The 23,087-nt window shown below is 42.7% G+C and overlaps 1 protein-coding gene across 4 annotated transcripts in view; it reads right to left on the reverse strand.

Annotated features, from left to right (window-relative positions):
* WDR59 (WD repeat domain 59) overlaps positions 1–23,087 on the reverse strand; it is a 69,677-nt gene that overhangs the window by 39,639 nt on the left and 6,951 nt on the right. For 2 of the 4 annotated variants that reach the window (XM_033129021.1, XM_033129019.1), the window contains exons 2-8: positions 22,673–22,722; positions 15,955–16,090; positions 12,809–12,894; positions 11,725–11,805; positions 8,763–8,800; positions 5,648–5,736; positions 2,388–2,504 (exon numbers count right to left, since the gene is read on the reverse strand). In XM_033129021.1, the coding sequence (XP_032984912.1) occupies positions 2,388–2,504; positions 5,648–5,736; positions 8,763–8,800; positions 11,725–11,805; positions 12,809–12,894; positions 15,955–16,090; positions 22,673–22,722 (597 nt within the window). The remainder of the gene's footprint in view (positions 1–2,387; positions 2,505–5,647; positions 5,737–8,762; positions 8,801–11,724; positions 11,806–12,808; positions 12,895–15,954; positions 16,091–22,672; positions 22,723–23,087) is intronic. The other 2 variants (XM_033129022.1, XM_033129023.1) reach the window with 2 other exon arrangements.

Below are 23,087 nucleotides of genomic sequence, written 5' to 3' on the forward strand. Positions count from 1 at the left end.
TCAACAGATAATAAGTTGTAGTATATCCATAAAGTGGATTACTACTCAGCAATAAAAAGTATACAAATTACTGATTCTTAAAACAACTTGGGGGCAGCCAGTTGGCTCAGAGGTTGGAGCGCAGTGCTCATAACACCAAGGTCGCCGATTCGATTCCTACATGGGCCAAAGAGCTGCGCCCTCCACAACTAGATTGAAAACAATGTCTTGACTTTGAGCTGAGCTGCGCCCCCCCAACAACGAGATTGAAAAAAAAACAAAAATAACTTGACATGGAGCTGATGGGTCCTGGAAAAACACTGTCCCCCAATATTCCTCAATAAAAATTAAAAAAATAAAAAATAAAACAACTTGGATGACTCTCAAAGGTGCTATGCTGAGTGAAAGAAGCCAACCTTAAAAAGTTATGTACTGCATGATTCCATTTTAATGACATTCTCAAAAACACAAAACTATAGTGATGAAGAACAACCAGTGGTTGCCAGGAGTCAGGTGTTGGGGAAGGATGTGACTGTAAAGGGACAGCATGAGGTAATTCTTATTTCTCCTGAAAACACTTTTTTGCCAAATTCAGGTCCCATATTCAAAATAATCAAATTGTTAAGATGTCTTTTCCATCTAAACTGCTTTTGGGTTTCCCAGATAGCCACAAGGTAAACTATAACTTGCTCCCTCAACTTATAAAAAAAGGAAACCAGAAACAACCAGGTTAAGCTTGGCATGCTCCAGATTTTTAATTAGCTCAACACTTTGTGAATGCTTTCCTGCTACCAAGTCCACCGTATGTGAAAAACTAGTCAATAAAAGAGAAGTTCAACCTCTCTGGGTTAATTATATACCAGTAAAATATTATTACCATGAATGCATTTCAGCAATTGTTTACATTTCACGTTGGAAATGAATGTTTATCCATGTTCATTTATAAAGACTGGCATGATGATTAACAAAATTAATCCTTTTTTAAAAAAGGATTTTGTTTCTAAGTTTAAATATGCTCATCAATTGGTGACAATTATATAATTGATGGGTTAAATTAGAGGACCTGAAGATCTGACAAAGTCCTATTTGTGACACATTCTTATTTTCAAGGCAATCAGTGATGGAGTCCAATACATGAATAGAGGATTTCACTGTTTCAATCTGATAGAATTGGTTATTATAATAAATTAACCAGAGCCATGCCATCCTCCCATCCATATTCATCCATAGGTGATTTCAGCCTTATCTACAAATTACTAAAAACAATGGTTGAATATCATACGAAGTACCTGTAAATTACTTTTATGGTTATGTTATATACAGTGACAAACTTAAGGACCTTAAAGAAAGAGACAGAGGTCAATTGGCTGGTTTCTTGTTCCTGAACTTGGGAGACAAAAACCCAAATCCCAAACAAACAAACAAATTAATAACAACAACAAGGAAAAAACACACGTCTGGCACATAAAAGTAAATTACAACGCTAGGGGATTTACAAACCTCAAGACAGAAGTTAACGTTTAAGCCTGAGTATGATTCTAGTTTTGCTAACGATACCAAGAGGACGTTGTACACGCCTATGTAAATAAAACAAAACATATAAGTTACATATAAATTAGTGATGCTGAATCACAAAATTGCTAAGCAAACTTCTGTGGTCAAATCTCTGTCCTCCTGGACAGAGACCTAACTACAAGGAGAAACCGTGGGGTGAGGCTGGCTCTGTGCCCTGCGTCATTTTGAACAGGGTACATGCACATCACATCCCAGGCGGAGAGGAAAAACAACAAACACTGCACTCCGAGATAAACCAAAAATAACAGGGTCACAAAAACACATAAAACCTTGAGCATTTCCTATAAGTTACAGAATCTCTAATAAAACGACTCTATCCCTAACTTTCGCAATGCTGATGGTCTGCAGATGTTGTAATTTTGCAGATAAGATAATTGTGTCAGAAATTTTCCACCCCAGATATGCTAATCATAAACTTGGTAATCTTAATAAGTCTGTGGGCTTTTCTCCTTTATTTACATATCTGTTGAGCTTTTTTTTCTTTCTTTTTTTTTTTTTTTTTTGATAAGCCAGTCCTTCTGAAATCTGACTTCCTGCAACTTCTTTGCAAGTAAACTGCTTTTCCTTTCTAAGTGCTTTTGTCTCTTGACTTCCTTTCATAAAGGGAAAGGAGAAAACCCTCTGAACAAAGTCCAGGAGCCATCTCAGATACATGCTACTATATCATCACTCCTGTTGGTCTACATAACCAGGTTTACCTGCCTAGCTCCCCAAGAAGCACATGCACCCCTGAAAACCACACACTATGCTAACATACTGTAGTTTTCCTTCCCAAGAGTGTGCTGTCACACAAACTAATGCCTCCCCCAATTGCCCCAGTGGGTACCACTCACCTTGACAGAGTTGTCTTGACTGGAGGTAGCAAGCACGTGCTCGCTGTCCGGGTGCCAGTCCAGGCCATGGATCTTCGAGAGGTGAGCTGCTAGATATTCCACTGCTGTACTGGGTTTCTGCAAAGGATCTGCACTGAGTATTGTCAATTTAGAAAGAACTTACTGAGTGTCTATGTAACAGTCTGCTAGGTACTGAGTGGGGATACAAGAATGCTACCAGACACCATCTCTATCCATAAGAAACTCCAATTTGTTTTGTTTAAAACAAAACAACAACAAAAATACTTACCCAACTCTCCTTCAAGCATGCTCTCTCTACACGTGGGCCTATGAACCTAACTTCTCCCTGCTCCAGCCCCATGCACGGCTTTAATGAAGGATACGAGCTAGTGGGTACTTTTCCAGTTTAGAAGTATGGTCTGCAATTCCCACTCCCCTTCCTTACAATCACCCAAGAAGAGAGGCTGTGACATCCAAACAGATCCAACCTCAATCCTGAGGCGAAAACCACCAATCTTTTCTTTGTTTCCCCTTCTCCCACCTCCCTCCCACTCCGGTTCAAGTCGTTGTTTCTCAGTCTGGTTGTGTAGGACACAGCTCCCTGGCCCATGCTGGTATTATGAGCCCTGCGCTCCCGGACCCAGCTGAGGCTGCTCCCGCCAGCCCAGCTCCAGGGAGAGCCGTTGTTCACAATCTTAGCTGTAGAGGGCGCAGCTCAATGGCCCATATGGGAATCGAACCAGCGACATCCGGCATTAGGAGCACAGTGCTGCAACCACCTGAGCCACGGAAGGAGGGGAGGGGGCTTAATGACCAAGACCCCAAAAGGGAATGAACACAGATCACAAAAGAAAGTAATAGACGATTAAAAAGCACATATAAAACAAACTCAGAAGGAAACCTCAGAAATATACATTAAAACAAGAATTTTTTTAACTATCAAATTAGAAGATATTTGTAAACAACACTCAATGCAGTGAGGTTGCATTTGTCACTGCTGGTGTATATATAAAGTAGTACAATTTTTCGGGGGGAAAATTGACAATTTTTATCAAGAGAATGGAAATTTTCCTCCCTTAAGGGAATATTCCAAATTCACAAAAAGCTTTAGATACAAAAAATGTTCACCTTAGTGTTATTTGGCATACTAGAAAACAGAAACAACACAAATAAATGGAGAATAATTAAATTTTAGAATTAATTATAATACAGCTATCTGATACAATATGATGTAGCCCTTAAAAGTTACAGAGATTATAACATGGGGAAAATGCATCTGTTGTAATCTTAAATGATAAAAAAATGTACATAACTATATATATGATGTGATAAATCACATTCTTAAAAAGCATAAGAAAAGAACATGTTAGCATTTGTCTCTAGGTAATAGGACTATGACTGATTTTTATTTTCTCTTTCATATTTTTTATAAACAGCATTTTCACTTCTATAATTAGCATCAGTCTATGAGGTTAAAAGTGCAGTTTCCAGAACCAGCCTCCCTGAATTCAAAGCCTAGCAACAAACTGTGCCTCAGTTTACTCATCTGTAGAATAGGGATAGAAATAGTACCTACTTTAAAGGCTAGCTATAAAGAGAAATGAATCAATGTTCTTAGAACAATGCCTGCACATAATAAACGTTTAGTAAATGTTAATATTATTAGTCTACATGGGTTTGAATGAAATCCAACATTATCACTAATACTGCACTTTTTAAGCCTCTGATGTTTACGGTCATCAGTGCTGGTTTAACACTAGAAAAGTGCCAGATAAGTAAAAATATGACCAACAAGTTTTACAATCCATCGGAGCAGAAGTCCTAAGTATTAATAACCAAAAATAAAGTTTAAACCCTTTAAACAAAATTGATAAAAGGCTAGAAAGGAACAGTTTGGCAGTATATTTCTACAAGATAAGGTACACAGGTACTGTTTTGGGAAACAGGTACTGACAGAGTTCATAACTAAATGTCACATTGTTTACTTTGCCTATGGCTCTGAAAATAGTCTATGGCAAATAGGTATGCACTACAATTAACCAAATATTTTATTTAAACCATTTACTATATTTAAATGCTATGCTAGTGACAGAAGAAATAACACCAATCATCAATTTAAGAAACACAGAGAGGGAAAGAATAACTATTACCAGACCGGACTAAAGGGACAGAGACAAAAACTAACATGTGGAAGATGGACCCGTCCACCCTCTACTTATAAAATCACCTTCTCACCTAAGAGCTACCTAGGGCAGAGGGCTTTGGCTAGCACACCAATCCAGCAGGATCCCAATCTATGCTTTACATCCCTCTCCTCTCTCCAACTGTAAGAACTTCACAGCTAGAAGAGGAAGGGAGCAGGGCAGCCAGAAACAAAGCTGAGACTTTCCAGTCAGCACCCAAGTTGGGACAGCCCCTGAACAAGTTTCAGGAAAACTCAAAGTAAGTGCTACCCAAAAAGGCTGAGGTTCTGTAGGCTCAGGTTTCACAAAGCAGGAGGCAGTATTTCTACCCCAGATCTTACAGAAGCTGACCGCACTATGCATTATTACCCAATCATCTGGCAATTAGAAATGTGGGCGGCCTCTTCCCTGAATCATCCTTCTCATTGATGCAAACATACCAAATTTCCAACAGACGTTCCATGACAGCTGCAGCCTGGGACCCTACCCCTCTTTCCCACCTGTCAGTTACATGGGCTGCTTCAGGGAGAACACATGGTTTGTAAGCACTTTGGAGGGTGACAGGACAGCTAGGCTTCTAAGGGAGGATCTGAACATACTGAGTACCCGCCCCAGTGATTGATACCAGAGGTACTCAGGATGGTATATGTCCGGGAACAGCTAGTTTTCCCTTTGCAATGTGGGGCAGCTGACCTTCTAGAATAGTGTCGGGACCCCCAGGTTTGATCTCTCCATGATACACTCACTATTAATATCACCTTTACTGTAAAGATAAGGCAACAGAGCCTTGGTGAAGTGTAGTGGCTCACCTGATATACTCAGCAGGCAGCAAAATGAGGCTCACGCCACGTTCATTTCTTAACCACTGATCACAATGCCTCACTTCCCTATCTTCCATCAACACCAGTTTGATCGGAAATAAAATGTCATCTGGTACTGGGATTTTAAAATGGCGATTTACCATGCTGCATAGGGCACCCTAGACTCTCACAGACAAGCCCTGCTAATCACAACATTCGCTTCGTACCCTCTGGGAGTGACTGAAGGCCAACTGGGGGAAAAAGAGAGATTACTCACCCGCTTGTCCCATATCCTCACATCCCCGTCATGACTGGTAGCAAGGCAATTAGCATTTTTTTTATTCCATTTGACCTGTGAGGCACCCGCTGCAAAGAAAAATCAGAGGGAGAAAGCTGCTGCCCTCAACACCTTCGGAAGCAGAGGGGAGCACATCCAGGGGAGCTGGATAATGAGTTCCAGTTGAATAAGCACAGAATCCTTCAACTTTCTGTGATTGCACCAACTCCATCGTTAAAGATAAAATGAAGCCAAAAAGGTAAATGAATTAAATAACACATGGGAACAGGACCAGAGTCACGTATTTGAAAAAAATGCCTTCACTTAGGAAAAAAATCTAAAAGTTAACTCCGCGCAGCATCAGTAGGGAAATGTCATTTCTTAGAGAGAAGTTGAGCTTAGCTCTGCTGGTTAGTAATTGACTCATCACACAACCTGGCCCTTCACCATCTCCAGCAACCAGCTTGCACTCCCGACCCGAAGAGCCTCAGCTCAGGGCCTGCTCCTTCCTTTTTTTTGGAGGGACAGTCTTGGAAAAACAAAGCCCACAGCTGAAGCTCAGATGAAGCATAAGCCCCAGTTCTGCCCTCAGAAGGTTCTGTGCACCCCCCACATCTCCTCGTCAGCAGTCACACGTCTACTGGCCCTGAGGTGAGTCAGGGAAAGGGAACACCCCGGCACTGGGTGAACTCAGGCCTTTTGCATTCTGCCCATACAAAGAGATAACAATGACAAAAGAGGCATACTGTAAGATGCCAGAAGGGGCTGAGACGTGGAAAACTGAGACATAACAGTAATTCTTTCTCTTAAAAATAATTAACTTAATTAACCCAGAACCAAACAATGGCCCTGCTTCTTGCCTCTCCTTGTCCTTGCTCAAACAATACATATTTCCACTTTGACACCTCTCCTCTTGGGTGGGCGGTTATTACTGAGGACGCCATAGTAGAGCCAGAGCTTTGGAGAACAATCTGATCCAAGAAGTCTAGAGATCTTAATAGACAAAGTAAGAACTTAGGATATAACAGGAAATAAGATCCAGGACTTAACCTTTCTTGGTTTTGGTGAGGGTATTTGTTTGTTTGTTGTGTTTTTTTGTCCTTGAGATGCAGGGAAAATACTTTTTCCAGTGCATGTGGGGAGAGGGGGTCCATCAGATCAGGAAGCCTCCCAAAGATTCTGGGAACCCCCTACTTCAACCTGCTTCACTAGGATCATGACACCGGGGTCAAACAGAGGTCCCAGAATGTAAGAGTCCCGGATGCAGAGAACACTTGGAGCACACATGGACATACTCTCACTGACTCCCTTCCCCGAAGGTATGAACAATGTACTCCCGGAAAGCTGAGGACCACAGACATGGGGAGCGCAGTACCCAAGGCTGCACCTCCCAGGGAAGGTTATATGGGACAGCTTATAAAGATTCACAAGCCTCCCAGTTGCCTCTTTCTCCCAGGGCAGCCTTACCACTACTGAGAAACCTCGCTGAGGTGCAAAAAATGAAAAAGTCTCCTAATTCTATTTTTTGAAGGACCTATAAGAGAAAAGAAAGCAATTAGAATAAGTGGGCTGAAAAAAAGAACTGTCTTTATTTTTAGGGTTGTTCTATGACCAATCTAACTTAGAAACCTGTTAAATGGAAATAAAGTCAAAGGAATGTGATCGAGGATTTACAGACCATTTGTATTTTTATTCAGTGGGATGTCCTCTGCTACCAGGTCTATGGACCATTCTCTGTCTGAGACCGTAAGTGCCTAAAAGGTGGGGGACATACCAGATCAACAGAATCATTAAGCCCTTAGCACAGAGGCACAGTACATCCAAGTAACAAACATTTATGGAGCAACCCCTCGGGTCAGGCAGACATACTGACCTTGGTCTGTAGCAATGAACCAGACAGAGATGGTCCCTAACCCTAAGCTGCTTAATACAATCGTGATGCTAAATGCCTTTAACTGATGAGGCATGGGGGTGCAGGGGAAAAGATACGAATCATGCAATCATTTTGGAATAAACACCAAATCAGAATTCAAATGTAACAAGAAGATACAAAGGAGCAGGACATAAGAAATAGATATGATATGTTTTTATCAAGAATGCCAAAATGCAAAGCCGATGAATCGGCTTCATCACTGTTAAGGTATACCAGCGCTACACCCAAGCTCTACTCCCAGGAAATAGTGGGGAAACTCCACAACAGTCCCAATGCAAAATCTCCAAAATAGTCAATTTCAATTGACGCTGAGCAATGAAAACAGGTAAATCAGAAAGTAATTTCAAAGACTCAGTGCATCCATATTAAATGACACCAGGGGGACACAATCAGCATCATCTACATTGTGGAGAAACCACAGGACAAACAACCTGGTTTCTTCAATAAATAAACCGCAGGAAAAGAAAAACAAACCAAAAAAGGAGAGGGAGAAGAACCCTACCAATTAAAAAAAGATGAGAAATGTATCAACCACTTGCAAGCATTGACTTTGCTTGGATTCTGAGTCAAATAATTTGTAAGGGAAAAGAGAGAGGCGGGGGGTGGGGGAAGAGAGACTATTGGGGAAATTGGAATACTGTTTTAATATTTGATGATAATAAAGGGCTTTTGTTAATATTTTTAGAAATGTTAATGATATTGTGATTATGTTTTTTTCTGTAAAACAGTCTTCTCTTGTAAAAAATACTGCAAAATATTTGTTGATGAAATGATAAGATACCTGGGATTTGCTTCAAAATAATCCCAGGGGGATGGGGTCGGGGGTGGGACGGTGGGTAGAGGTAAAGATGAAATAAGAGTGGCCATACACTGACAACTGTTGATGCTCGATGGGAAACACAAGGCAGTTCATTTTCTTCTATTTTTTTAAACATTTGTAATTTTCCACAATAACAAGTTTAAGAACAAACCAATCTGGTTCCTGTCCCTGAATTCTGAAATAAGTTCCTGACCACACTCAACAGTCCTGATTCTAACTTCTAAGAGCAGCATGAAGCAAGCTCCTTGCAATATGAAACTTACAATTCTACCCAGCCATGATCACACATGGGGAGTGGGGTGGTCAGTGTGAGAGCTAGAAGGAAAGGAATGAAGACAAGCTGGGGGGGAATATACACTCACCTACAGCAGACAGTGCAATGGTAGGTTTCCTCGTGTCTCTGAAATATAAAAGTCAGAAATCAAATGCCCAGTTCATCTGCCACCATCCACGTGTACACACATTTGTTCTTTCCTTTCAGTGGGTACTTGGAGTTCAGAGGGAACGTGAGGGCCTTAACAAAGTGTAAAAAGAAGCCAGTCTCCCTCTAGGTAGATTAACTTTGTCAGTCACTTCGTTTGAGGCTGAGTCTGAATTTCAAATCATATAGCTGTATCCACAGAAGAAGAATTACATGATTCAGCATGGCCTGGGTGACCCTGATGTATGAGCAGAAAAGCCCAAAGAATACCCTCCTGGTGTCATTTCTCGTAATAGAACAAGGGGACAGTCATGTGGGGAAGCATAACTCTGCAGGAAGCTTCCCAACAGCATTTCAAAGGTGGAGTGAAAAACTACTCTGGATGTTCACAATCACCAAGAGGTGAAAGCAGCCCTTGTCCATCAACTGATGAATGGATAAACAAACTGTGAGCTACAGATACAATGGAATATTATTAGGCCTCAAAAAGGAAGGAAATCGTGTCACATGCTATACCATGGATGAACCTTTAAGGGCATTATGCTAAGTCAAATCAGTCAGCCCTGAAAGGACAAATATTGTATGATTCCACTTATATGAGGTCCCTCGAGGTGTCAAATTCATAGAGACAGAAAGTCTCTATGAGTGGTAGTTGCCAGGAGCTAGCGGGAGGGGGAAATGGGAAGTGGTTTAATGAGTACAAAGTTTTAGCTTTGTGGGGTGGCCAGATGGCTCAGCTGGTTAGAGCACAAGCTCTGAACAACAGGGTTGCCAGTTCGATTACCACAAGGGCCAGTGAGCTGCCACCCTCCACAACTAGATTGAAGACAAAGAGCCACAGCTCTACTGAGGGGCAGACGGATGGCTCAGCTGGTTAGAGTGTGAGCTCTCAACAAGGTTGCCGGTTCAATTCCCACATGGGATGGTGGGCTGCGCCCCCTGCAACTAAAGATTGAAAACGGCAACTGGACTTGGGGCTGAGTTGCGCCCTCCACAACTAGATTGAAGGACAACAACTTGGAGCTGATGGGCCCTGGAGAAACACACTGTTCCCCAATATTCCCCAATAAAAAAATAAATAAATAAATAAATTTTTATTTTAGCTTCGCAAGATGAAAACATTCTAGAGATCTCTTCACACAAATGTGAATGTACTTAACACTACTGGCTGTACACTTTAAAATGGTGAAGATGGTACATTTTATATTTTCTGTTTTATAGCCACAATTAACAAAAAACAACAACAACAAACTACTCCTGGAGACAACAGGAGACTCTTGGAGAAAGAGGCTCACGAATCACTACAAATGGTAAAAGGAGAGCTGGGCAGCATGGTAGAGCTAGGGGGCCAGACAAGGCCAATCTGCAGCTCGGCTTACTATTTAGAAAACCTGAAAGGAACTGTCAGTTCAGTGTCTTGTAATCTTTAAGTTATGAAAACAATTGATTCATGTCAACGAGGAATACTCTAACCTGGCCCCAACGCTCCCTGGGGACTTCGTTTGTTTAAGAGCTTCTCTCCTCCATTTCCCTGGATTTTGTGCTCCCTGCCTCCCTCTGGCTCTGCCTTTAGACTAATCACCTCTGAAGGGCTTATCTGTATGGAATGCAAGTGAAGTCAGAGGACATACCTTTACTACCGAAGAATCCCTTTCACTGGTCTGTCAGGTCTGTCATACCTCCATACCTGGCTAGTTTTCCACCTACAGTCCACCTTCCAGTGTACAATATCACAAAGCCACTGCCACTTTGGAGCAGAGCAGCCTCGTGAGGGGAAAGTGTCCCATCTGGGGGACTCTACAGACTACACCCTCTAGTGAGTCACCTCTGTTAGGGAAAAGGAAACTTTGCTCTACAAAGGGAGAGAAGAAAAGAAGTTTGCTAAGCACTTACACCGTGCCAGGACCTGGGTTTCACTCTTCCCTCCATGAAGAGTAACCCTACCAGGGTTACTCAGCCCCCTCTTACAGATGGGGAACTGAAGACTCACAAAGACCAAGGAAAGCGCTGAGCTGATGCGTCTCGTAGCATTGCCCCTCCTGTAGCAGTTGTGTCCGTGCCCATTAAAATCCCCCCATGCTCACTGCCACTTCAGCAAACTCCAGCCTGACTTCCAAATGCCAGGACCTATGTTTCTTTACCAAAGAGACCTCCCTGGTTCCTGAAGCCCATTTTGCAAACCTTTGTGATAGGACTGAAGTGCCAAGGAATTAAGGCCCATGGGGACAACCAATGACGGACAGTGACAGCACCCTCACTTCCTTAGCCTTGGGGGGGCACCTCTGAGGAGGCGGCTTTACACTAGCACTTAGTGGTCCGCAGTAATACTAACCCCACCTGTTCACAGTGGTACCCAGGTGGATAACGCACCCTCTGTTTGGGGCCCTACCGATCCTGTCTCTCTTCTTCATCCCCCTACAGTGTTTCCTTTTTTTTTTAAAGATTTTTATTGGGGAAGGGGAACAGGACTTTATTGGGGAACAGTGTGTACTTCCAGGCTTTTTTTTCCCCAAGTCAAGTTGTCCTTTCAGTCTTAGTTGTGGAGGGCATGGTGCAGATCAGCTCCAGGTCCAGTTGCTGTTGTTAGTTGAAGGGGGCACTGCCCACCATCCCTTGTGGGAGTTGAGGAGTTGAACCAGCAATCTTGTGGTTGACAGCCCACTGGCCCATGTGGGAATCGAACCGGCAGCCTTCGGCGTTAGAAGCAAGGAGCTCCAACCGCCTGAGCCACCGGGCCGGCCCCCCCCTACGGTGTTTCTTTTGCCTCCTAAATAATGTATCTGGCAAGTATCCTTGTCTCAGGGTCTGCATCTAGGGGGAACTAAACTAAGACACCTGATCTCGAAAACGAAGGTCCGAAACTGCCCCACAACCAAGTGGCTATGCCTCTGAACTGTTCTTACTTGATATCCCACACGTAGATGTAGGTGTCCACAGAGCTGGTAACCAGGAGATCGGGCTCAAACACGGCCCAGTCCAAGTCGCTGGGGACACAAGAAACAAACAGAACGATGAACAGATGAAAATTCAAGGTCTGGTTCCAAAGCACTAGTCTGTGGTTCCAAAGATTTAGTCTCTGGTGACTTCAGAAAGTCACTGTTAACAGACCTCTTAATACAGTTTAGGCTGAGATTCTCCAAAGTTCTTTGGGAATGAACAAGATTTAACTGAGCTCTGAAGGAAACTTTCAGGTCCTTCCCTTGTCATCGGAAACACGAAGCAATTTTTCATTTACTGTCTACTACATCGGACTCAACCACAAGGACCCTGAATAAGCCCAGTATCTCTTAAAGCCGTGCAAGCTGCCCAGTTGCCACACAGCTTCCAGGAGGGCAAGCAGGGCTGTGGTCCTCCTACTCACGCCCTCACTCACAGAAAGGCAGTTCCTACACGAACAGTTAGCACAGCCGGGGGTCTAGCCTTTCCCATCACCTCTCAGGTCTACCTCACCACTCCTGCACTCCCTGCTGCTACTTCCCAGAACAAATTTTCCCCACCCAGAAACAGGGACCCAGGGAAAGGGTGGATAAGGGAACACTCCAGAAACAACTGGAAGAACACAAGTATAAGGCAAGTGTGCATCTAGATAATGGACTGTGACATAGCTCTATGTGGTGACCCACAGTTGCTGGAGAAAAGAGCACAAGCCTTCTCCCTGCTGTCTCTGGACTCCTGGGCACTGCCGGCTGTGACCTGAGGGATTCCCTGCATAACATCGCCTCCCTCCTGCGGCAAAAATCAGCTCGAATCCTTCCTCTGGACCAGCTGCACCTGTTTCCTGGGCTCAGGGTTAACACCGCATGGATGCTGGTTGTTCTCTGCTGTGAAAGACATCACCTAAGTGCAAACTAACAATCTAACAGCCACCCAGGGCCGACGCAACACAGAGAAGCAAGCTGTGGAAAGAGGAGGATGCTTTCATTTCGTTCCCCAAAGGACTGTGACAAAGCGAGACAGTCCAGGGAGCTGTGCAGGGCTGGTGCTTACCTGATTACACGTGTATGGCCTTGTAAGGTTGTGCCAACTTCCCCACTGCCATCTTTCCACTTATAAAGGTCGACCCGTTGGTTACTCTGAAAAGAAACAAGGGAAAGAAGGCAGCAGGTAGTAAGTACATCAGAATATACGCTCTCACCCCAATCTGCTGAAGGCCGAGAAGGGGAAGCCATGTAGAAAACAACTTGCATGGCAAAGATCCTATAGGTTGAACTTTTTAAAAAAGCCATCGGAAATAAGTATAATTAACATTTGAGCTAACCTCAACTCAGTACAGCGGATTCTGAATTTCAAACTGGAAAGGTAGTATATCTTCAAAATGAACCCATCTTGAACAGTCAGAGCTGAACTGAAGCTACAGATGCACCACGAAGCATGTGAGTTACGGGTAATGGCGATGTCCCCCAACTACTGGAAGGTCACACACCCATCTCTCCAGCTGCTGTTGCACTAGATTTTTTTAACTCACTCTTCCCATTATTAAATACCTAGAGTCCATCTACCACACTTACAAAACAGATGCATAAGAAAGAAAACCACCACCACCAAAATGGAGAGCTGCCGGGAGCTGCTGTGAGCAGTCGACCGACTACTGGTGACCAAATACTTCAGTGGGGGGAGCACAAGGCTCCTAATACCAGCATGGGCCAGGGAGCTGTGTCCTACACGACTAGACTGAGAAACAACGGCTTGAACCGGAGTGTGGGGGGGAGGGGAGCAGCAAAAGAAAGGGGGGAAAAATATATAAAAAACTATTACAACTTGACAGCAAAAACACAAGGAACCCAATTTAAAAATGGACAGTTAAGAGTACGAATTGCCGGTTCAATTCCCACATGGGATGGTGGGCTGCGCCCCCTGCAACTAAAGATTGAAAACGGAGACTGGACTTAGAGCTGAGCTGTGCCCTCCACAGCTAGATTGAAGGACAGAGACTTGGAGCTTATGGGCCCTGGAGAAACACACTGTTCCCCAATAAAAAAAATTTAAAAATAAATGAATAAATAAATAAATAAATAAAAGCACACTTCTTTTTTAAAAAATGGACAAAGGATTTGAATAGACATTTCTCAAAAAAAACACACATATACAAATGGCCAACAGGCGTTAGGGAAATGCAAATCAAAACCACAGTGAGGTACCATTTTACACCCACTAGAGTGGCTGTCTTCTTTTTTTTTTTTTTAATAAAACAGGAAATAACAAATTTTGGCGAAAATGGGGAGAAACTGGAACACTTGCACATTGCTGGTGGGGCTGTAAAACAGTCCGCCACTGTAGAAAAGTGTGATGGTTCCTCAAAAAGGTAAACACAGATTTACCATATGACCCCACAAATCCACTCATAGGTATATACCAAAAAGAAGTACCCAAAAAGTACATGTACACACATGTGCATATTAGCACTATTCACAAAAGCCAACCCAAACGTCCATCAGTGGTGAACAGATAAACAAAATGTAGTTTATCCATACAATGGAGTATTATTCAGTCATAAAAAGCAGTGAAGTAGCGATACCTGCTACAACACGGATAAAGAAGCCAGACACAAAAAGTCACGTATTGCATGATTCCATTTATATGAAATACCCAGAATAGATGAATCCATAAAGACAGAACACAGACTGGTGATTGCCAGGGGTTACGGGGAGGGGGAAATGGGGAGAAATTGCTTAATTGTAAGGGGTCTTACAATGAAGTGATGGATTTTTGGGAACTACACAGAGGTAGGTCATGGTCACACAACATTGTGAATGTAGTAATGACACTAAAGTGTCACTTTTAAATGATTGTCTTTTTAAAAAAAGGCTGTCTTCCTTGCCACTCCTAAATAAATGTAGTGTTAATCCACTTGGACCGAGTACTGAGGGGTCGGCCTAAATCACTGCCCCCAATCAGGGGACACTTTGCTTCCCAGAGGACATTTAACAATGTCTAGAGACATTTTGGTTGTCACTATGAGGGGGGAGGAGGAGGATGCTTACAAGAATCTAGTAGGCAGGGGCCAAGGATGCTACTAAATGCTGAGGCACAGAATAGCCCCCACCTAAAGAATTATCTGACCTAACTTGTCTATACGGCCACGGTTGAGAAACCGTGGACCAAATGATCAGGAGCTGAGCGTGAGAGGGGAGCTAAAGGGCATCAAGGTGTAAGCCAACAGAAAGGGCAACCTTCCTCACGCACAGGAAAGAAATGGAGAACGGGAAAGCAGCAGACTGCCTGCCCCTTCTCCTTCAGAACACTCTTCCCAACCAGTTCAACCTCACACATCCATGGTAAAAAGACAGACAGTCAGATTCTATTTTAGGAATGACGGAGAAGAGAAGCTTGTGGTCCCTTCTAAAGCTGACAGTGTTGCTCTTCTTTCTTAGATGCTTTCCTCTCACACACTGTCATTCCTGATAAGAACAGCCCCAGACAGCACTGTGAATGGTCACATGCCCTGGACAATAAGAAGGGTTCCTTTAAATACTATCCTTCTGGCCCAGTACAAAAGGAGCCAGAGGTTGAGATCTCTAATCATTCTAGGAAAACAGAATGCTCATAGAGAATTTGGTGAAAGGTACCAGAAATGGTCTCCCCGGAATCCTTTTTCAGTCATGAATCCCTTGGAAAACCTAATAAAATGTATGCATCTTTTCCCTAGAAAAATTCATAGATAAACAGACACATAAATTTTCAGGGGGTGAACTAATCTAATGAATCCCAATCAAAAAAGAACCCCTTCCTTTGAGGGGAAGAGTATATGGAACCTTCCAATCCCTCTGAAAGCAATGAAGGTCAACCCCAGACCAGCTCACTAGTTTCACCCTTAGAATGTCTAGTTACATTACTGCTAATGAAAACAGGTTCTCATCACACACAGAAATGGAGGCATCCACCTGTGTCCCTTTCAAAATCTGGATTCAATCCTTAGAAACGCAAGGTCTGACACCTACAACAGCAGCAAAACCTCTTCACATATATCTTTTTTTCATCTGTAATTTGCCTCTATCTTTCTTGTAGAACCATCCACATCTTTTTTCCACCTGCGAAATGAGGGTTACATTCTCCTTTCTACATCCAGACTTATACCTGCCAGCCCCAGATCACATGTTTAAAAGCCTTCTCCTGTCCTTCTTAAATAAGCTCACCGAAGCTGCAAAATAGTGTGCGAAGCTGTCATGAGGATTCCACTGCACAGCTCCAATGTCCCATTTGCTCTGGCGCGAGATCTTTCGGTGACCTTCAAAAGGGGCATCTAGATTAACGATGTATAGGAATCGGCGGCTAGGAGAACAACATCAACATTATGACCATACAACAGCATTAGCATTGAGATACAAAAGCACATTTAGAATTACACAGTTTTCAAGCAGTGCTCAAAAAAATCCCCAGAGACAGATGACCATTTTTCTACTCTGAAAGACATACAAGTGACAACTCAAGGAGGCTGGTCGGCAAGTGGGAGTCACATCCCTGCGAGAATCGACCTCTAGAGGTGGTCTTCCCTACCACCCCCACCGCACCCAGCTCCAACCCAGCCCTCACCCAGCCTCTTCCAATCCCCCACTTGGGACAGTCACTGCTTCGACATTACTCCTAACACACGCTTTGCATTTCGACTGCAGCATTTATCTCTGAGCAGCACTATGTACCAATGTTAAGGCTCTCGTCCCGAACCAACTAAGTGTTTGGAGTATGGACCACGTCTCGAATATCTCTGTATGTCCAGCATCACTAGGCCCAGTGCTTTGTAATCAATAAATGTGTGCTAAACACATCACGTATAGCTTAACCAAACATCCTGTGGAAAAATCTCAAATTCCCTTGGAAGTCAACTAACTAGAAAGGGAACTAAGTTAAGTCTATCCAGAGGGCAAATAATAACCAAAAAATAATAATGAAAATAATGTAGTAAGTGCTAATAATGTTCAAGATGCCAATCACTATAAAGGATCTGAAAACAGGGATGTTCTGTGTTCACCTATTTTCCTTTTTTTTAAGTGAAAATCTTTGGTGTGTGAATCAACATCTCAGCGGCCATCAGCTCTCGTTTCATTGTTAGAGGATATCCCATGTCAACGAGGATAAGTGGGCTCAATAATGAAGAAAAAGATTACTAGTCCCTGCTCAGAAAAGCTAAGAAATGGAAAGTTAAAATAGTATGGAAAACTCTAGCAGAAACCCTAGGAGGGATGGTTAAGGAAGAACAACTGCTAAGTAAGACACAAATTCACAGAACTGGGACTTCTAAGAAAGTTGCTGCTAAATAAAGATCTAGAATCTCTGACCTCCTCTGAAGGAATCACCTTATCCTGTGGCAGGCCAGCTGACATCTTGCCATTAGAACAAGAAACAGGAAAAGGCTAAGAGCTGTACAGATGGGGTGTGCGGCGGCAGGGAGTTCAGAGACATTCCAGAGCAAATACAGGACAGTGAGCACTTGAGGAAAAAGATGCCTGATTGAACATAAGTGTTTTTATCTTCATTCCCCTCTGAAGACCGACTAAAATAAGAGTAAGAACATAAGAAAGAGAACCCACAAAGACAAAGAAAATGAGAGAGGACCAGCATGTGAACGAATGGTAATTATCTAGGGTAAAGACAGCTAATGACCAAGTGCCGGCAGAAGTGAGTGAGAAGCAAGGTGATTCATGGCAGAACCTAGGACTGCTCAGGCTGGAGGCTTCAGGCTACAGGCAAGGAGAAGAGAGAAGGCTGGAGAACCGAAAGCAGAACAAAACCAAACCAAACAAGGAGAGTGGTTTAAGCCTCGTGACTGTCTCTCCACCTCTTCTTCACTCAGGTGGAGGGGTGGGTGATGTGCTTTGGAGAAATTACTTCAGAGAAGGCCGGGCTTGGGACAAGAGGCCTGGCAGAAAGTAAGTGAGAGGGGCTGAGTTCAGAACAGGACATGAATGTAAGACGCTTAGGCCTCTCCCCCGATTCAGCACTCAGAACGCTTAGCTTTTAATCTTCAGACAGTGACTAGTGACAGGAGGATTCTTCTCAGGAAGAAATGACCAGCTCAAGAAAAAGAAAAAGCAAACAAACAAATAACAACAACAATAAAACCCTCCAACAAGAGGGCCTGGTTCCCACCTGATCTCCCCACAGTGAACCCCACCACGGCCCATGTGAACAGATTCCAGTCATTCTCTCACATTAACAGAGACTGCAGGAGCATCAGAGGGAACCTGAATGACAGAGACCAGCATTATCAAAAGAAAGAAAAAGGAAATGGGGTTGGCACAGAGGAAAGAAAAAATCCTACAATTAATATTCTCAGAGAGGCAAAAGAAGACAATATAAAAAACAGAGACTAAGAAAGAGCTCTTAGAAATTAAAATAGTTTAAAGAAATCCGATAGAAGGGTTGGAAGTTAAAGAAAACTACCAGAATGCAAAACAAAAAAACCAAAAGAGAATCCATACAGGATATTCGACATGACTAATAGCAGCTCCAGAAAGGACTGAGAAGAGGAAATGTGGAGGGGAGGTGTTATCAACGACATAATGCAGGAAAATTTCTTCAAACTAAAAAGACACAGATTTCCGCTCTTCCCGAAAGTGGCCTGACGTGACCTCTAAAATGGTCCACTATTCACTTGACCCAGAAAATCCCACAAAATTATGCCGATCAAGAAGTCCACATCTTGGGGTTCTGTACCGTCGCGGATTTGGCGCTAGGAACATGGTGGCCACTGCCCTTGGTAACAGAGAAAGTTCCCAGAGCTCCCACGTGCTAGTGCATGCAGCGTCACATTGGGCCCTCGAACCCCTTGGCATGTCACGTCCCAGTTCTGAGTCGTAGGCCCAGCCCCTACGGTCCTCCTTTTACTGTGTGGCCCCCAGAGCCAACTCTGACAGTGAGAGAGCACTGGTGGTAGCCAAGTCAGATCACTATAAACAAAAAGTCCACCAGAGAAAATGCTGAAATAGGCGTTACGGACACATGGGGTTTGCTGGATGAAATACAAGCAGTTAATTTTTGTAATGTAGGGAGAAAGCCCAAATTGCCAGATTGCATGTGTAAATCATTAGGTTATGGCTTTTTTTTTAACTGAAGGTCAAAGGATTGGAAACAAGTCATTTTTTTCTCTTGTACATATGTAATGTGTTATGTAAAAAAGTATTCAGACTGATAATTTTAGTTAAGCATAATGGTATGGCTGCAATTTTTAAAACTTTAATCAGTGTTTTGTCTGATTAAAGCAGGTACCAATCAGGATATCTCCTAACAGGTAATTTACCTCCTATTTCCATCTAGTAATCCTTACATTCTCAATTTTCATCTCTGGGAAATAACAAGAAGGGAATATAATTAAATTGGGAATAATCTAATCGTTGTTGTTTACATGGTGTCAATTCTCACCATGAAAGCCATTTTTTCAGCCTCCAAGACACAAAATAATGCCTCTACCATTTTCTACCTAGTGACCTGAAAATTGACGTTTAAATTAGAAAGAAGTCACTAAGCATCAGGGAACTTGTATACCACTATCTATGCAGCATTGTTATAGTCTGATTATTTCTGTGTTTTGAATATAATTTTCCTAATACTTTGAATAAAATTTTGTTAAAAATTTAAAAAATTAAAAAGATTCAAATCTTTGTGTTCACTTTAAGAACACTGGTGAAACTGCCCAAGCAGGCGATTGAGGGTATGCATATCCAAAAAGCCACCAAGTATCTGAAGGCTGTCACTTTACAGAAGCAACGTGTGCCTTTCCGTCCTTAAAACGGTGGAGTAGGTAGGTGTGCCCAGGCCAAACAGTGGGGCTTGACGCAGGGTTGGGAGCCCAAAACGAATGCTGAATTTTTGCTGCACATATTTTAAAATGCAGAGAGTCATGCTGAACTTTAGGGCTGAGATGTAAATTCTCTGATCAGTGAGCACAGCCAGGTGAACAAAGCGCCCAAGATGCTTCACAGAACTTACGGTGCGCATGGGCTAATGGGTTAACGCCTACATGAGCTCCCCCTGCCACACTGAGAGGATCCTCACTGAAAAAGAGCAGATTGTTCCTAAACCAGGAGAGGAGGTTGTACAGAAGAAAAAGATCTCCCAGAAGAAACTGAAGAAACAAAAACTTATAGCCCAGGAGTACATTCAGCATCAAATAAATGCTAATTAACTGAAAGGGACTTCCAAGGTGCTAAAAATTATTCTGTATTTTAATCTGAGTGGTGACCACATGGTGTAGATATCTGTAAATTTATCTGAGCTGTTCTTTTATGCATACACTTTACTACACATATTGTTCAAGTTCAATATACGAAAATGAAATGGTGAACTTCAAGATCATGTTAAAAAATAATATGGATGTATACATATCTAAGAATACACCCAAACAGGTACACTTGCATGATTTCCATTTACATAACCCCATTCTCTCCCAGAATGCTACGAATGAGCAATATATACATCGGTGAATGCTGAGAAGTCTAACATTTGAGACACAGTTATTCCAGGGCACCTGAGAATATTTTATGGCACCTGAGAGTTGTTAATACAGCTACATGATACCAAGTGTATGTTATGCTTCTATTTGTTTAGATAAAACAAGTAATAATGTAAAAAAGGAGGGGGGCTGTAAGTGCCTGCACAATCAATGAAAAAAGACACACAAGAAAGCAATCACAGTAAAAATTTCTCACATTAGAGATAATACAAGAGACAAAGATAGGGTTTTAAAGCTTCCAAAGAGAAAACACAGGTCACATACAGAGTCTAGAATCAGAATGACACAGGACCTCCCAACAATAACTCAGAAAAAGAACCCCAAATATCGATTAAACCCAACAATTGTTATATATTGGAAGGAGGGCGGGAAGGCAGGTATATACGTAAAGGACTCACAGAGCAAAGTAAAAGGGCTAAATCCTCATCTTCTATTGTAAAAAGTCAATGGATGAATCAAAATATAGCAGTTTATATATACTGTTTGGAAAATGGAGGCAATCCAAAAGAAATAGCCAAAAGAGTCAACTAGTTGCTTCTGGTGAGTGGGGTCAGGAGTGATCAAAAGGTGTGATAGGATTCTACTTTCTGACAATATAAGTCTTGTAATGCTATTTGACTTTTTAATGTACTATAGATATTTCCTTGATTTAAAAAATATAGTAAATTAATAATATATACTAAAACCATTGAATTGTACATTTTAAATGGGTGAATTGTATGGTATGTGAATTATATCTCAATAAAATTGTTTAAAAAAAAAATAGTGGGGCGGCCATCTGATTAGAGCGTGAGCTCCCAACAAGGTAGCTGGTTGGATTCCCACATGGGCCAGTGAACTGCGCCCTCCACAACTAGACTGAAAACAACAGCTTGAGCTTGGAGTTGAGCCGGTGGGCAGCCTGTTGGCTCAGTGGTTGGAGCAAAGTGCTCACAACACCAAGGTCACTGGTTCGAGTCCCACATGGGCCAGTGAGCTGTGCCCTCCACAACTAGATCGGAAAAAAAACAATGACTTGACTTGGAGCTGAGCTGCGCCCCCCCACAACTAGATTGAAAAACAATGACTTGACATCCTGGGGAAAAAAAAAGTGAGTAGGGAGGAGGCAGAAAAGAGACATACCCACTTTTCCTTATCTATGCACCCAGTGTGACACAAGAAAATGGTATCGATAATTGTCTCTGGGAAAACAGGTAGAGGGAGGAAGGACACTTACTTTCCATTGTACATGCTTTCTAATTATATAAATGTTTGGTATGTGCTTGTCTTAAGATAAGTCAAAACATGATTTCAAAATAAAATAATGAAGGGACTACCAGATGGCTCAGTTGATTAGAGCACAAGCTCTGAACAACAGGGTTGCCGGTTCGATTTCCACATAAGCCAGTGAGCTGCACCCTCCACAACGAGACTGAACACAACCAGCTGCCCAGCTGCCGCTGACCTTCCAGAGGGGCAGCTGGATGGCTCAGCTGGTTAGAGCGTGAGCTCTCAACAAGGTTTCCTGTTCAATTCCCGCCTGGGATGGTGGACTGCACCCCCTGCAGCTAAGGATTGAAAATGGCAACTGGACTTGGAGCTGAGCGGTGCCCTCCACAACTAGATTGAAGGACGACTTGGAGCTGATGGGCCCTAGAGGAATACACTACATGCTACATTTATTCCCCAATAATATTCCCCAGTAAAAAAATAATAATAAAATAAAATGAAATAATGAAGTTAATAGAAAATACCTCATTGATTTATAAATGGGTTCATAAACAACCAAGTTAATGAAAATACTGCCAAATTTGAGAAGTAGGGGTATTAATCTAAAGCAATATAAAAGGGAAGGGGGAACTCTGACCATTAAATGTTATCATACTGGTACAATGTTAGGGTGATTAGCAATGCAGGGATGACCCTTAACTGCCAGAATCCTAAAAAGTTTGAGCCAGAAGACACTAGAGAAATTATGTAGTTCAATTTCTTCATGATAAAATTGAATTCCTCCATGAGAAAACCAAAGTCCAGGGAGGCCAACTGAGTAAATGTCCAGGGGCTCATAATCAATGGCACTGCCAAACGAGACCCCACATCCCCTCGGTCCTAGTAACGAACTACCTGTGACACCACACCACACAGCATCTTTATGAAGAGCCTGTGCAGTAAACAAAAAATTGCAATTTCAAGACCAAACTACCAATCTCTAAAATTTCAAAGGAGTTTTATTGCTTAGCTGTTAGGGCAGACAAAAATAAACTGCAAATAATCCCTCCAAGGCACGAGGAGGGATAATCCCCTGGTCACTAGGACAGCAGAACTAAACCCCATCACTGTAACCCTTAAATATAAGAGTACTTGCCAATTTCCCAGAAACCTCTTGATTTGCAATTTGTTCCCAGTGTCACAGAATGCTCACTTACCCAGAAAGCACCGCATGCTGCCCCAGACAGTCCACAGACATTGCAGTTGCCTGTGAGAGAGAACACGGATTCAGTTCTGCCAGGAAAGCCAGCTCAGGTTGAAGGCAGGCAGGTAGTCAGTCACCTTGGGGTCTTCCTCTTCCCACGGCCCAGGTCGTCCCCAACTGGCAAGTATCCTCTACAGCGGATACTTTTCCCCCTCTGGTTCTCATTCAAATCTCACTTTCGCATTCACAAGAGAGCAGTTGCTGTCTGTTCCCCCCAACACCAGAACTACACACAATCAAGCTGGCATATTCTGAATTGAGGCAGGAGAAGTCCTGGAGCCCTTGGAGAATGTGACCAGCGTGGAGCAAACAGAGCCCCTTCCAAGCAAAACCTAACCTGGGACATCACACACACACACACACACACA

Source organism: Rhinolophus ferrumequinum, chromosome 15 (genome assembly GCF_004115265.2).
Source record: "Rhinolophus ferrumequinum isolate MPI-CBG mRhiFer1 chromosome 15, mRhiFer1_v1.p, whole genome shotgun sequence".
NCBI lineage: Eukaryota > Metazoa > Chordata > Mammalia > Chiroptera > Rhinolophidae > Rhinolophus > Rhinolophus ferrumequinum.